The 14,409-nt window shown below is 52.8% G+C and overlaps 5 protein-coding genes across 5 annotated transcripts; 2 read left to right on the top strand and 3 right to left on the bottom strand.

Moving 5' to 3' along the window:
* Window positions 1–632: 632 nt before the first annotated feature.
* CTAM01_15898 (peptidase family C54) lies at window positions 633–2,152 on the top strand (the record flags this gene model as incomplete). The annotated part of the gene is made up of 4 exons (XM_060531892.1): window positions 633–1,191; window positions 1,259–1,427; window positions 1,484–1,711; window positions 1,765–2,152. 4 exons carry the CDS (start codon window positions 633–635, stop codon window positions 2,150–2,152), a joined length of 1,344 nt encoding a protein of 447 aa, XP_060373533.1.
* A 451-nt stretch (window positions 2,153–2,603) lies between these two features.
* CTAM01_15897 (DnaJ domain-containing protein) lies at window positions 2,604–4,239 on the bottom strand (the record flags this gene model as incomplete). Its single annotated transcript, XM_060531891.1, has 2 exons — window positions 2,604–4,053; window positions 4,130–4,239. The coding sequence occupies 2 exons, from the start codon at window positions 4,237–4,239 to the stop codon at window positions 2,604–2,606; spliced, it is 1,560 nt and encodes a 519-aa protein (XP_060373532.1).
* A 1,670-nt stretch (window positions 4,240–5,909) lies between these two features.
* On the top strand, window positions 5,910–7,683 carry CTAM01_15896 (uncharacterized protein; the record flags this gene model as incomplete). Its single annotated transcript, XM_060531890.1, has 5 exons — window positions 5,910–5,952; window positions 6,105–6,272; window positions 6,367–7,110; window positions 7,183–7,482; window positions 7,541–7,683. 5 exons carry the CDS (start codon window positions 5,910–5,912, stop codon window positions 7,681–7,683), a joined length of 1,398 nt encoding a protein of 465 aa, XP_060373531.1.
* Window positions 7,684–7,921: 238 nt separating this feature from the next.
* On the bottom strand, window positions 7,922–9,856 carry CTAM01_15895 (cystathionine gamma-synthase; the record flags this gene model as incomplete). Its single annotated transcript, XM_060531889.1, has 3 exons — window positions 7,922–9,560; window positions 9,635–9,729; window positions 9,809–9,856. The coding sequence occupies 3 exons, from the start codon at window positions 9,854–9,856 to the stop codon at window positions 7,922–7,924; spliced, it is 1,782 nt and encodes a 593-aa protein (XP_060373530.1).
* Window positions 9,857–11,354: 1,498 nt separating this feature from the next.
* On the bottom strand, window positions 11,355–13,229 carry CTAM01_15894 (uncharacterized protein; the record flags this gene model as incomplete). The annotated part of the gene is made up of 1 exon (XM_060531888.1): window positions 11,355–13,229. The coding sequence occupies one exon, from the start codon at window positions 13,227–13,229 to the stop codon at window positions 11,355–11,357; it is 1,875 nt and encodes a 624-aa protein (XP_060373529.1).
* Between the last annotated feature and the right edge of the window lie 1,180 nt (window positions 13,230–14,409).

The following is a 14,409-nucleotide window of genomic DNA, read 5'->3' as shown; positions in this document are numbered from 1 at the left end:
AAGAGGACCTGGGCTGCTGTCCCCTCACCACGTAACGTGGGGCAGAAATCTACCTACAGATACAGGCTGCCTAGGTACATTACCGTGCAGCAGTGCTACCTGACAGCCACACCAAGAGCCCCGCTGTGTTCGGCTGATGCGTCACAGGGACAGTCCGCCTGTCATCGGCTCAGATAGCTGAAGACTTGGGCTGCAAGTAGTCTTTATGCTGTTACGGGGGGTTCCTTCCTATCACGTAAGGTCGTCTGGCTGTGCTAGCTTGTCCACCTCTACCTACCTCCTCGTCGCATGCCTTCTTGGTAGATACGGCATTGCTATCTTCATTGCTCATTCACCATCCCCCGACTGACCGACTTCCCATCTCACCAACTTGACCATCTATCACCCCTGCGGCCTCGCATCGATATTGCCTCGAGTGTAATTGCCTAATTGTCTAAGCTTGCACTGTCATCTGCAAAACTTACCTCTGTTTGCTTTTGACAACTCCCAAAGTCGCACCGACAGCTTTCAGAAGGAAGAGCGACTAGATTCCCTTCGTTGTCGCCTGCGCATACGAGATCATCTTTCTTCAGGACGAGTTGTTCCATATCGCAGGTCTTTGTGGACAGGCTTCGCAGTCGAACGGATCCGCCATGGCTGCGGTGGACCTCGGCCGATACCGTCGCATCGTCCAGATGTTTTGGGATCCCCAACCTACCAACGACCATCAGAGTGATCTTCCAGTTTGGTGCTTGGGTCGCTCCTACAAGCTGAATACCAAGGCTACTAAAGATCAGGATACAGACAATCGAAGCCAAATCCCTCCGTCGACCGAGTCTACCGATACCAAGCCAAAAGCCTCACAGGTGTTAGCTACAGCCAAAGCCCCGGAAACCCCCCCGGATTCTGTGTCCAGTAGCTTTTCGTCTTCGCTTGCTTATGATGAGGACTACCTGGAGCAGGACGGTGGCTGGCCTTCGGCATTTCTTGACGACTTTGAATCCAAGTTTTGGATGACTTACAGATCAGAGTTCCAGGCTATAGCAAAATCTACAGATCCACGAGCCTCGTCTGCGTTATCTTTCTCGATGCGTATCAAAAGTCAACTAGTGGATCAAAACGGCTTCTCGTCTGACAGTGGCTGGGGATGCATGATCCGATCAGGTCAAAGCTTACTCGCAAATGCGATGGCAGTCATCAACTTAGGGCGCGGTGAGTTGCCTGGGATAGTTTGACGATTACTATCGCTGCAAGTCCCTTTCGCTGACATCGGTAGTAGGATGGCGACGGGGTGATAAAACTGAAGAGGAGAGAAAGCTGATTTCTTTATTTGCGGACGATCCAAGAGCGCCTTATTCCATCCATCAATTCGTTCAACATGGCGCAGTGGCATGTGGGAAATACCCTGGGGAATGGTTTGGCCCCTCGGCCACCGCTCGCTGCATTCAGTAGGCCTGCGATATTGTTCCTAGATGCAGTCATACAGGCTAATTTCCTAAACCAGAGCCTTGGCCAATGCCCAAGAACACCAGCCTCTCCGAGTGTATTCCACTGGAGACGGACCGGATGTCTACGAGGAGAACTTCATGAAGATAGCCAAACCTGAAGGTTCTCAGTTCCACCCTACACTCATATTGGTTGGTACGAGGCTCGGAATTGACAAGATTACACCGGTCTACTGGGAGGCTCTCATAGCCGCACTACAAATGCCACAGTCAGTGGGCATTGCAGGGTAGGCGCCTCCATCAAAATTAGATATCGCGTACTCACTCACGATCATTACAGTGGCAGACCTTCCTCTTCTCACTATTTCATCGGCACACAAGGTTCCTACTTGTTCTACCTTGATCCGCACCATACCCGACCTGCACTCCCATTTCATACGGATCCTTCTCGCTATAGTAAAGCAGATGTTGATACCGCTCATACTCGACGCTTACGTCGGCTCCATGTTCGGGAGCTGGACCCCAGCATGCTCATTGGTTTCTTGATACAGGACGAGGACGACTGGATCGAGTGGAGGCGTAACGTAAAGCACGTCCAAGGAAAAGCCGTGATCCATGTCGCGGACTACGATCCTGTGTCCAGAGGTGGCGGAGGAGAGAGGAATAGCGCCATTGATGAAGTTGAAACAATTAGTGATGATGATGGTGACACCATCTTGGACGCTTGAGATTCTCCGTCGTTTGCTATGATCCTTCCGCTAGGATCCGAGATCGAATATATGGGCGTTGGAAACGCATGGATGCACATTGCCCGATACAGGGTTTCTTCGCCTGAAGCTGCTGGGTTTGGGATAGGCTACATAACCGGTTCGGGGACAGTCGCATTATTGGCGTAAAGGATGCTCACTTTAATCACGAGGCTGGATAACACAGGATTGGTTAGGTATGAACATTGGTTTCCTTTAAGGTGCGAGTTCGCTCTTCAATCGTTGGATGATTGCCTGAGACAGCTCAGTCTTAGATACAGATTGACTCAGCGTCTCTTTTTCTTAGCGCCTGCTGGTGCCTTTGCATTTGGGGGTGCCCGGGCATGATTGAGATCACGAATATGACTGAAGAGCTGGCTTTTGGACGGAAACGATGCATTACACACAATGCATGTATTCTATGGATCAGGTGTCAGTGATCAAAAGCAGAGTTGACTTTGGATATATCCAGACCGGTACTCACACTGTTAGTTTCGGCCTCCTCCACTGCTTGGCGTGCTGCCTTTTTTTCACGCTTCGCCTTGGCCTTCCCTAACTTCTTTGGCTGTGCCCCATGGCCACTTTCATTGTCATCTTCAAGTGACAAATTTTCTAGACCGGCTGACACAATCTGAGCAGCGGCTTCTGTGCCATCGTCTTCGCTCGCCCCGGTAACGGTGTTGTCGTTTGCGAATAGCCTTTGCTCAACCTCGGCACGCGAAGCATACTCGTCATCTCCGAGACTATCTGACGACGTATCAGTGAGCTCCATCTCATTGATATGAGGAATTGGTCCTGCTGATGTGTCATCCGTGCCCTTTGCGGCGTCCAATTCACTGCGGTCCCGAGTACCAAACCCCCCCTCAGACTCGTCGCTCGGTGTCGCCATCTTGGGCGCGATAGGAACGTCACGTAGACCTAGATCCATATCTTCGTTCTTCATTTGGCGCCTCAAATATTGCACTGCCTTAACGTGTTTTTTACTTCTCTCATGTGCTTCAAATGACTTCTCGCTCTTGAAGGTCTTGTTGCATACAACGCATTCGATCTCCTCTACCTCTGATTCCTCCTCCTCGCTGCTCGAGAAGTGGCCGGTCGTATCGCCTTCATCCCTCGCCTGAGCCCAGTCAGGAACGGATGCCTCGGATAGCTTCTCTTTATTGGCGGCACGTGAGCGTGCAGCTTGAGCGGCAGCGGCGGAACGTAAAGACTCCTGGCGTTCGGCAGCTGTCTGTGTGTTTGGAAGGTAACGCGGATCACGTTTTCGTACAAAAGTGACGAGGAATCTGACTGCGTCATTGAATTCTCGTACGGCTTCTTCACGAATCTTCTTGTTTTCTCTCTCCATAGCACGTCTGATACGGCGATCCGGGGCGTCCACGAGCCGGTATTTGTCCTTCCACGCAAAAGTCTTGCAAGTCGAGAAGCTGGCCCAGGCACTGTAGAAGGCTTTGACAGTGTGCTCATAGCTGTCGGTAGAGGAGCCAAATGTAGGATAATCCGGAGTGTCTCCCACTTCATACGCGCCAGCAGCGATTTCTTCATCAACAAGTTGATCGAATGTCGCCTTGGCAATGCCAAAGAACCCTGAAGCGCCATCTGTGAAAGGAACAGTGGAGTCAAAACGGCGAATGAGGGAGAATATGTCTTCGGTGGACGTGAGCTTCACGTTATTGTACTCGGGGCTGGTGCCTGAATCGGTCGGATCGGCCCCACGTAAGATGGCTTCGCGATGGGAGTCGTACCAAGCTCTCTCCTGGGGATCGGCAAGTACCTCGTATGCGGCCTGGATTTCGGCGAAGCGACGGGTCGCATTCTGGACATCATGGAAGTTTCGGTCCGGGTGAAGCTCAAGGGCTCGTTTTCTGTAAGCTTTTTTGATTCTGTAGGCCCGAGATCAATAAGCATAGACCCAAGCAAAGTCCTAAGAGCATTGGGAGGTGAAGAACCAGTGCGTACTCATCGTCAGAAGCGTCGCGCCCAACTCCAAGGAGCTCGTAGTAACATGTCTTGACCGGTTCAGAGGAGCCTTCGCTCTGGTCTCGACCGGAGGATTGCTGAGCACCCATGACACACCGGAGACGCTATGTGGTGTAAAGCGAATTGGGTGGCGTTATTTGTTGCTGAGTTCGAACCGCCGAATACCTTGACATGCGAGAGCTGCCACAGGATCGCGCGTTGGAGCCGGCGCGTGTTTGGTGAAAGCTGGCGACCGACCAGTCCAAGAAGCCTGACACGCGGCACAGAAAAGTGAAGAAAACCAGTGATCAAGATATTCACCAGGTCAAGGTAACCAAAAATTCACAACAGATGAAGGACTTGGGCAGGCACGTCTGCTAGGTAAAGACGATAAGATATTTCCAAGTAAAGTAAGGATGGAACTTCGTTGTGGTGCCTAGGTAGGTAGACTTTAGGTACTAAGGTAATCCATAAATAGGTATTGAACCGAATTTCATTCCTTTTTTTTTTTTGTTTTTTTTGGTAGGTGCCCCTCCACGCCTTCAGGTAAGGGAAGGAAGACATACCCCGCAACCCCTCATTGCCAGCCATTGTTGATAAGATAAGAAATTAAGGGTTGTTGAAGTTGAAGGTAAGGTTCCTTGAGGTAGGTAGGCGCCGCGGTAGCTAAAGTACTGTGTACCTATCTCTTCTATCTACCTACCCATTCAATATCTGATCTTGGAGAATGGTCATCATCACACTGATACCTACTGCCCATACGAATGCCTTTGCCTCAGGTACTTCATGGAACCACATGGTTGACGCTAGATAAAGACCGACAATAGATGTCTGATCGAAAACCTACGCAAGTCGACAGGTAGGCAGTTGGCAGTGCAGGTGCACGCCAGGACATTTGATGAGCGAGCGAGGTAATTGTCCGTCATTGCACGGATACAGTAATACTCTATATTAGTACGACTATCTCATTACTCGGAAAAGACTGACAATGACTCTTGCGTGGTCCCGCCTGGCATGGCAACGTGCCGACTCCGAAGTTGGTGACTGGGTTGAAGGTAATGAGCATTGATCGAGAGGAGCTACTTTTCGGCTTGGTGATAGGAGCAGCGGGCCCAATCCCACCCTTTTCTGAGGACAACATTGAGTGAAGTATCTTCAATGACTGAGTCCGTGTACGGAAAGTCTGCTCAGGTGTAGTCGAACGACTGCCGTAAGGCATATTATGGCACCTACGATTGCCCTACCTAAAGTACCAAGTGTTCCCAGTTCCCTACCTTACCGTATTGTACCTAAGGTACTTGGTGTCATGCGAAGCAAGGTATGTATGCATATATCCGAACCTCGAGGAGAGTTAGTGACGGGCTGACGGCTACGGATGGGGATGTGGATGGGATGGGATGGCGTCCGGTGTGCCCGCCCATCCATCCATGCCTTGTTCTACCCCCCGCCTTTGCCTCCCTGTCCTGGCCCGTTGTTCGACAGCATGGTCCAGCCCAGCCTAGCCCTCAGCACGTCGTCGAGGCCGGTGACAGGAAACCAATCGAGTTACGTACTTTTGCCTGTCTGCGATTGAAATTTTATATAGTGCAAGTACGCTGCTGACCCTTTACCTACCCTCCCGTCACAAGCCCCCCAACCCTCTTTCTTGATCATTCGTCTATGAATCCAGGGCTATCCTATCCACCCCTCGCAGAGAAAGCCATGTCTTTACGCCCTGCCAAGACACCAGTCCGAGTATCGAGTATTGTTGCACTGCAGATCCAACCAATTTGAATACACCATGAAGTTTGCACACGACTTCAAGGAAACGCTTAGGCGCCAAGGTTAGTGTACCACATGTCATTATTTTTACGGATATTTCCCTCTCATATCCTTCCTGTTCGTCTCATCTCAGACACTCTGTGAGACTGAATGCGATTTTTCTCTCAAACAACTAAAAAATGACGATACATTGTCTGACGCTGCTCAATTTCAGACTTTCCACCCCACTGGATTGATCAGGCCATCCCTTATGGCCAGCTAAAGAAGGTTCTCAAACGCGTCGCCAGGGAACTCAACGATCTGGGGCTTGATCCCGAGACTCTACGCCAACTTCTCGACCCGGCTAATGATTCGCCACTGGCCGCCAAATACCGCCTCAATGGTAAACTCTCTCTGCCCTCTCCCATGTAACGGTGTTCGCATTACCGCCACCCCGTACGCCCCTACCACAAGCATAAGGGCTAATTCGCACACAGCTGCCGGGAACTCAAAGTTACTGAGACCAAAGCTGACTGTTTTGGTGCACATGCGCGACGGTAATGCCGTTGATGCATCACTAACGCCTGCATCCCGTTCCCTCATTGAACGCATCGCCGCCTTGCAGTCCCACGATCCAGCTCAACCGATCCCGGCTGCAGCTCCCGAAGACAACGTACCAACCAAGTCGCCAGCCTCGTCTGCTGAGTCTCTTGCTAATGCTGAGACTGAGTTGTCAGACACCCAGAGATGTCTACAGGTCGAAGGCCAGTCATCGCCAACAGAGCACTATGAGCGTATCGAAGTTCCACTTGTCTTTGATAGTGAGTTCTTTGACATTCTGCAGAGCGATGTCAACAACCTGGATGCACTTCAGGCAAAGGAAGAAAAGGCCATGGTGACGGAGATCGTTGCCTTGAGACAGGAGATTTCACATCTGACGAAACCCAGTCGCCTCTCCAAGAGCGACCTTGCGAGGTGGCGAGCCATTTTCGAGCTGTACCTCGACGCCCAGGTCTTCTTCTCAACCAACGAGCAAGACCACGGGTCCAGAACCAGTCAGACGGCTGCGAAGCAGCTCCAGTGGTTCCAAGAGGAAATCACAAAGAGGAATCTCGTCAAATCCTTCAAGATTGCCGAGAGTCGCGAAGCCCTGGTTCGCTTCTTAAGTCTTAACGCCGTTCTCCTCAAAAACTTGCAGTTCCAGGAAATCAACCAGGTTGCCATCTACAAAATTCTTAAGAGTGAGCCTCGCCCCTTATCAATATCGTTTTCAATCTAGTTTGATTTGTGCAAGAGAAGCTGATTCACGGCAGAATTCGACAAACGTACCTGCCTAGGTGTTTCGAAATCCTTTCCAATTCAAGTCCACTCCGACAAGCTGCTGGCCGACTCCGTGGCGAAAGACATTTGCGCCCAAATGTCCACCGATTTAGTGTCAGTCGTACCGCAGATTAGTGATTATTTGTGTCCAATCTGCTTCGCTATTGCCTATAGGCCTGTCCGGCTAGCCTGCCAACATATATTTTGCATCCGGTGCATTGTCAAGATCCAAAGGCGGAACGAGAAGCACTGCCCTTTGTGTAGAGCAGACACCGTCATGAGGGCGTCCGCGGGTGAGTAGACCTAGTTTGCTGATGCAAAGTGCACACTGACTCACACTAATGATTGCAGATAATCTGGATATCCAACTAGAGAGATACATGCGCAAGTACTTCCCCAAGGAGGCCAAGGAGAAGCAGCGAGCCAACGAGATTGAACGAGGCATTGAGGACTATGGTCCTGAGTACGTGCACTCTGAATGCTCTGTTATGTAGATACTGTCGTGTTTTATTTTCTTCTTCTTTGCTTTCCTATAGATTTCTTAGAGATACCCTTGCCGGTTGTAGGTTGAGCTTTCGGTTGCAACGAGACTTGAATGTGGGAGATTCTTGTGGTCGTTGCTGGCGAGCACCTCTTCGTTACTCTCCAGATTCTTGTCACCTTTTGGCTTCCGCGTGCCTCCGCATCCAGCTACCCATTAATGCTCCAGTCCTACTAAGTTTACTGTGCAACTCAATCATCTTGTGACTTTTCGACTGCTCGAAGAGCACTGGTGAAAATCTTTTGCAGCTCATCCGTCTCCTCCAGGCCGACACTGACGCGGATGAGGTCCGGATCAACACCCAGACCAGCGGCCCAGTCGAGCTCTTGGTAATGGGCCAGCAGTACATAAGGCGATGTCAGAGTAAAGTTCGTACCCAGACTTGGGCCCTTAGCCGTCTCAATGGCGTCGAAGAAGGCAATGGCGTGGGCCGTCTTGTGAAACGTGACCGACAGAAGCCCGCCATAACCCCCACCAGGCAATTTGCAGAGATCGTAGTTGGTTCTCGTCGGATTTACTCTCGGGTAGTAAACACATTTTACCAGCGGATGGGCCGAGAGGATGTCGCAAATTGTCTCGGAACTCTCGTTGATGCGCTCAATACGCGATGCAAAGTCGCGGCTGTTACGCTCCATGAAAACGACGTCCTCTGGCCAGTACGTATCTTCCAGATCCTCGATCCAAGCACCCTTCAGGGCCTGATAGTACTTGCCGCTTGGATTAAGGATGGCACTGCCGCCCATGACGTTGCAGTCGCCCGAGAATATCTTGGTCAGACTGCTTACGACTATGTCTGCGTATTGTAGCACGTCAATGTTGATGAAGCTACCGATGGTCTCGTCCACAACGACGCCGAAATCGTACTTGTCTGCGAGGGTACGGATCCGCGCCAAGTTGGGGCAAGTTAGGAGAGGATTGCCGGGAAATTCACAAAAGAGCGCCAGGAAGCGCTCGCCACTCTCTAGGCGCTTTTCGAGATCGTCAAGATCATCCTCTGAAGCGCGCCCATAGAAGAGACAGCCGGGACCAAACTTCTGTAGGATCTTGAGCGTATCGACGTAGGGGAAGCCAAAATTGACAGATTGGAGGTCGCCCCTAGCGCGCAGCATGGCCCGGTGAGCGTTGTAGATGGCATTCATGCCACATGGAAACAAGTATACGTCGCTTTCTTGCAGGTCCTTTTGGTTTCTCGCGTTTTCTCCCATGGGAGGCAGTGAGCTGATGCTGGCCTCCATGTCGGCAGCCATGGCACCCGCAATTCTACGCTTAATGGCCGACCTGGCGCGCTCGACGAGGGACAGGTCGAGGTTACGGCCAAAGCGTTCCTCGAGAAAGCGTAGGCTTTCTTGCGTTTCAAACGCACTCTGGGGGTTCACCTTGGCTGCTGGGTGGTGAGCCGTCTTGGTGTCGTCGATGGAAGATGGGCGATGGTATCTCTTCGGACCTCTGTGGGCTTTTCCCACTGGGGAGTTGGGCCTTGCCACGGGAACGAAGAGGCCCTCCTTCAATAGACCATGGCAGAACTCCGCTCTTCGGCTTGAGATTCCGTCTCCTGTATGCTGCCAGTACTGCTTGGCAAAGGGGAATACCTCGGGGGCATACACCACGGCAGAGACAGTGGGTGACAGGGAGCGCAGGAGCGGTGAGATATCCTTGGTCATGTCGAGCCCGAAATCAATGACGGTGGCACCGGCAGAAATTGAGGCATCTGCATGTTTCTTTACAAAGGCCAGGCACCTTCTCGCAATACGAGGGGTGGGAAACAACATGGCTTTCTGACCCGAAGGGCCATGTTGGGCAATCAGATCTTCAGCCAAGGCTACAATGCTCCTATGAATGAAGAATCTTGACAGAAAAATAGTCTCAGCCGGGAACAAAGAGTTGACAAGGAAGAAGAGGCTTACCTGGGGTAACCGGTGGTCATCTTATCGACGACCCATGATTCTCCCTCTTCGTAGCCGACATTTGCCTTCCACGTAGGAAGCTGAACGCTCACTGCCTACGCGGGCTGTTAGCAACGACGTCACACATGGCTCTGAACAAGGAAAGGGAACCACATGGAAGTGGCTTCGGCGTACATGAGCAGTGTCTGGCGGGATGGACTGTCCCAATTCCAGAGCGGGCATTGTGACAATTTTGACTTGTGCTTTTTATCTACGTGAACTGTACAATGTGTTAGACCTCATTTAAAGGCGTGTGTGTTATGACCAGTGATCGACTTGCTCTGTATTTCACCGAGGTGATGTGGTGTGGGCTTTTATGCGTCGTTGATCTGTATGAGAATGAGATGAGTCAAGTAGGCTGGAGTTTGAATTGGACAAGATGTGGGTCAAGGCCGGTGCAGAGGTGGCTAAAGTAGGTAAGGTATCACGCAAGAGCCCTCCACTCGTACAGTTTTCTTTCTTTCTTTCTTTCTCCCTCTCTCTCTCCTTCTCTCTCCCGCACTCACTAGTATTGTTTATCTCTGACTCTCCCTCTTTCCATGTGTGGGATCGCACTGGGATTTCAAGTAGTGTAGAATGGTGGCCCTGCCCAGTAGTTGTCGATGAAAATATGCTGTCAATTGCGAATCTCATCAGATTTACCTCCAGTGTCCATGTCCCCGGTTTGCCGGCACTTGACTCGATGTGGGTGATTAGAAGTCAGTATCCGTAGAAATCTGCCAAATCCCCAAAGGATAACTTTTAGTGGAGCGACGTGGGATTGAGAGTCTGTGACTGGTAATTGTTGGTCTATGCCGTGGCATGCGGGGCGCCGAGGATCGGAGTGATGCCCCGCGAGGGGCATTTTATTCGTCTCTACCTGCTGTCTCTCTACCTTACGCAATACGGATACCTACATATAGTACCTTTCTAACATACCTAGGACCTCAGACCCAAAGCCCAAATATTTGAACTTCTTGAAAGTAAGGTAAGTGAATTTGGGCATCTACGACGTGATATCTACCAAGCGAAAGGTATCATAGCAGACCCAAAAACAGAATTGGTTTCCCTCGAGCCCTCACCTCAAGCCTCAAGCCCCAAGCCCCAAACAGACAGCATTAAGATATCGGATGATACTATTGGTGACGGTGATAACCAAACAGTCCATAGCTTTGGTCCAGCCTGTCATCTAACTAGACTATCCATTAATCGAGAGCTGAGGAACACTAGTCGACACCGGTCTAGCATTTCCACAAACTTGGCCCAAGACACGAAAACACCTACACGCATTCAAGAACTTGGTAGACCTCCGTGGAAGCCCATGTCAGCGAGATCAGCCTTGTGAAGAGCTTTTTCTAGTATCTATCTCAGCGTTGAGCAATCCCCAAGCAAGCAAAAGTATCTCAACATGACTCCCATATGTCACAATCATTTCCGTATTGCCCCGGCTTCAGCCTCATCTGGTCGTCATCATCCTTTGTAAATAGAACAACTGCCATGCCATGCATCCGTATCCGTGCCTAAATCGTAAAAGCCAGCCTTTTAATAAGAAAAATATGTTGCAATAACATCGGCACTCGTTCTGTGCGGCCGAGTAATCTGTTGATAATTTTGAGTCGCTCGACATTGGAGGTCTTGCCAGCCCCGATAGCTGTATCAAAACGTTCCGGTGGAAGACAATCCACTGCATTTCTCCATCTTGTTAATGATACTGACGCCTGCTGGTCTTGCTGCCGATACAGCTGATACTATCACTTGGTGCTACGCTGATGGCGTCATCTTCCCAGGCACTACGACCACTGTCAATGCGGCTCTTTGGCGGAGGAGGGCCGCGTGCCGACACATAGGTCGGTGCTCGCGTGGCAGGGGGGTAGGCGAAGACGGGTTGAGTGTTTCGAACCGCCGTTGGAGCTCTACTTGGAGCTCTGGTTGGAGCTCTGCTCGGTGCTCTGCTGGGTGCCTTGCTAGGGACAACAGTAGCCGGCGCCGCCTGAGTGGGTGCCATGCTCGGGGCTCGGCTGGGTGCCACAGTAGGAGCTCTGCTACGCACAACAGTCGGTGGCCTGCTAGGCGCCCTGCTCGGCGCCTTGGTGGGTGCGCGGCTCGGGACGAGGCTGGGGGCCATAGTCGGCGCGCGACTGGGTGCACGGCTAGGTGCTTGACTCCGCCCGCCCAATATCGTCTCAACAGTGGGCGGGGGTGGACGGATGGTGGATTGAGACCTCCCGCTTCGGGCTGAGACGTAGGTTCCAGCATCGTCAACGATGGTGCGGGGCACGGCCGACCTGCTGGCCATGCTGTGTCTTGAGCCTGCGTTACTTTGGTGCTCGTAATCAGTGAGCATAAGGGGGGCGGTTCGGGGAACAGCGGCTTGGCTGCGAGAACGAACACTGCTGCCTCTTTCGAGCTGATAGCGAGACGAGTGCCGGCTGCGGGTGTCGTCGTACAGGTCATCTGCGGCACGGCTTCGAGCGCCGACCTGGCTGTACTTGGCCATGTACTGGGGAGGTGCTCGGTTGTCCGATAGTGCCGGGTAAGCCTCTGGGTACCGGATCTTCTCGACGGTCCTCTCGACTTCGACATAACGTCCGGCCTGCGGATCGGTATATTGATCGGGGAAGGTGGAACGGCGTTGAAACGGAGGGGCGGCTCCGGAGCCATCAAACTCCTGGCGCGGAGCTCGTGCACGTTCCTTGCGCATCATTCCGTAGGTGACGGCAGCGCCGGCGGCGGCACCAACAGCTGCACCTAAAAGACTTCCGACAAGGGTGTTTGTAGCGATGCCACCGCTCGATGGAGAGGGCTGAGATGGGATTTCGTCTCTTTTGGTTGGCGATTCGATGACCGAGGTGGTGACGCTTCGACGAAGCATTGTGTAAGGAGGTTCGTTACCGGGAAATGACCCAGAGCGAGCGGCCATGGCGAAGACTGATGAAAAGGTGCCGGCAGTAGCGGAACCGGAAACAGAAGGCGGCGGGGGGGGCTCGGATGCTGCAACGTCGTAATTCCAATCCAGAATACGGCCAGCCTCCTCCGTGGTAGACTGTGTCTTTCGAACAGTAGAGCCAGCGTAGGAGGGAGGATAGTTGGGAGGGGGTTGATATACAACTTCCATGGTGTTACCGTCCAAGTCGGTCACAGTAGCCCGGTGGATATCGCCACTTTGAGTGATTAAAGCGGGACGAGTGAAGTGATCAGCCGGGACGCTGGACAGCAGGTTCGGATTGGCCCGGACGGCAAAGGCGTGGAAGTCGGTGACAGCGGTGGGGGAGGGAGCAGAAAAGACGGCGCGAGAGAGCTTCAGGGGCTCGCTGGAATTGCGGGCCTCGCGGATCTGGAAAATGGGGGTGAGCGGGGACAGTATACCGTATGTGACGGTGCTGGGAAGTCTGCCAGGACCTGAAGTGGTGATGGCCGTCTTGGAGTCGGTGTCGGCGCCTTCGTTGGCGCTGGCGTTGGCGTCCGGGGGAGCGGTCTGGGAATCCGTAGATATATAGTGGATGCCCAGAGATTGAAAAATGGCGGAGTAGAAGGACGTTGAGGAGGGAAGATGGGAGACGTCAAAGTAGGGAGTCATTTGGGGCGGTTGGTAGTAAAGGGCCGGTCCTGATGACTAGATAGGGCGGCTGTTTGAGGTGAGAGTGAAGCGAAGCGAAGAGCTAGGTAACAGGTCGAGAATAGTTTCGTGTAAGTGCCGTTGCGCTTCCGCGGACGCGAGGGGGGGGGGGGGGGGGGGGGGGGGGAGGGGGGGCGGGGGGGGGGGGGGGGGGGGGCAGGGGGGGGAGGGGGGGGGTGTGGGGGTGGGGGGGGGGGGGGGGGGGGGGGGGGGGGGGGGGGGGGGGGGGGGGGGGGCAGAGGCGCAGACAGGCGACTCAAGCTAAGTAGGCTTGGTGGCAGCCTCGTTGATTTGTGCGTTCCTCGAGGTGGTTGCAAAGAAAATTCCGAGTGAAACTATCCAGGGCAACCTATTGATGATGGTGTGTAGGTTTATGGTGGTGCACTGGTGATGGTGGTAGTGCTAGTGGGTGATTTGGTAAGGTATTGACAGGCAGGCAGCGTAGCACCGAGACAAATACCAGAATGCTAATGACAACAAGAAAGGGGAATCAACCTCAAGCATGCCAGGTCCCGACTCCTGCGTGAAAGGAAATGCTTAAAAGAGATACTTCTTAGTCTGGGGGGGGGGGGGGGAAGAGGGCACGCGCAACCGACATAAACCAAGCTGTGAGAGGGTCAAGACTCAAGCAAGTCTGCCCGCACATATGTGTCTTATGTACCTACTCCCGTCGGTACCTACCTACCTAGATACCTTGCAACGTCTCTGGCAACTCACCCACCTGCAACTATGTACAAGACCTACTTTACCTGGGAGGTGAATATTGGCAGCCATACGGAAGCCAGTACTTTGTCTTCAGGGTACGGCGTGCCTAGGTAGGGTATCATCAGCGGCACATCCATCACTCCAGTAGCACGGGGCCGCCATAAACTGACAGCTTGTCCCTGCTGCTGAGCCCAACCTACCTTACCTTGAGGCAGCTTAACGGAAACCCCACTCGCAAGTCGGTAAGGAGTCGCACTTTTCGTCCAGTGCCTTCTGGCCAAATCCAATATGCAGCCAGCCCGTTCCGGACGAGCCCAGTGTAGCTGCGATGGTGTGTGGTGAACTGCAGCTAGTGGCCGGTGATGCAGGTGGCATGTCCACATTGCGCCGGGACATCCAGCCGGAGACCTCAGACGGGCCACGGAAGCATAGGGCG

The sequence above is a fragment of the Colletotrichum tamarilloi genome (genome assembly GCF_030869305.1).
Source record: "Colletotrichum tamarilloi strain Tom-12 chromosome Unknown Scaffold_184.1, whole genome shotgun sequence".
NCBI lineage: Eukaryota > Fungi > Ascomycota > Sordariomycetes > Glomerellales > Glomerellaceae > Colletotrichum > Colletotrichum tamarilloi.
The sequence above is the reverse complement of the archived record's forward strand: the minus strand, read 5'-3'. Positions and strand labels throughout refer to the sequence as shown.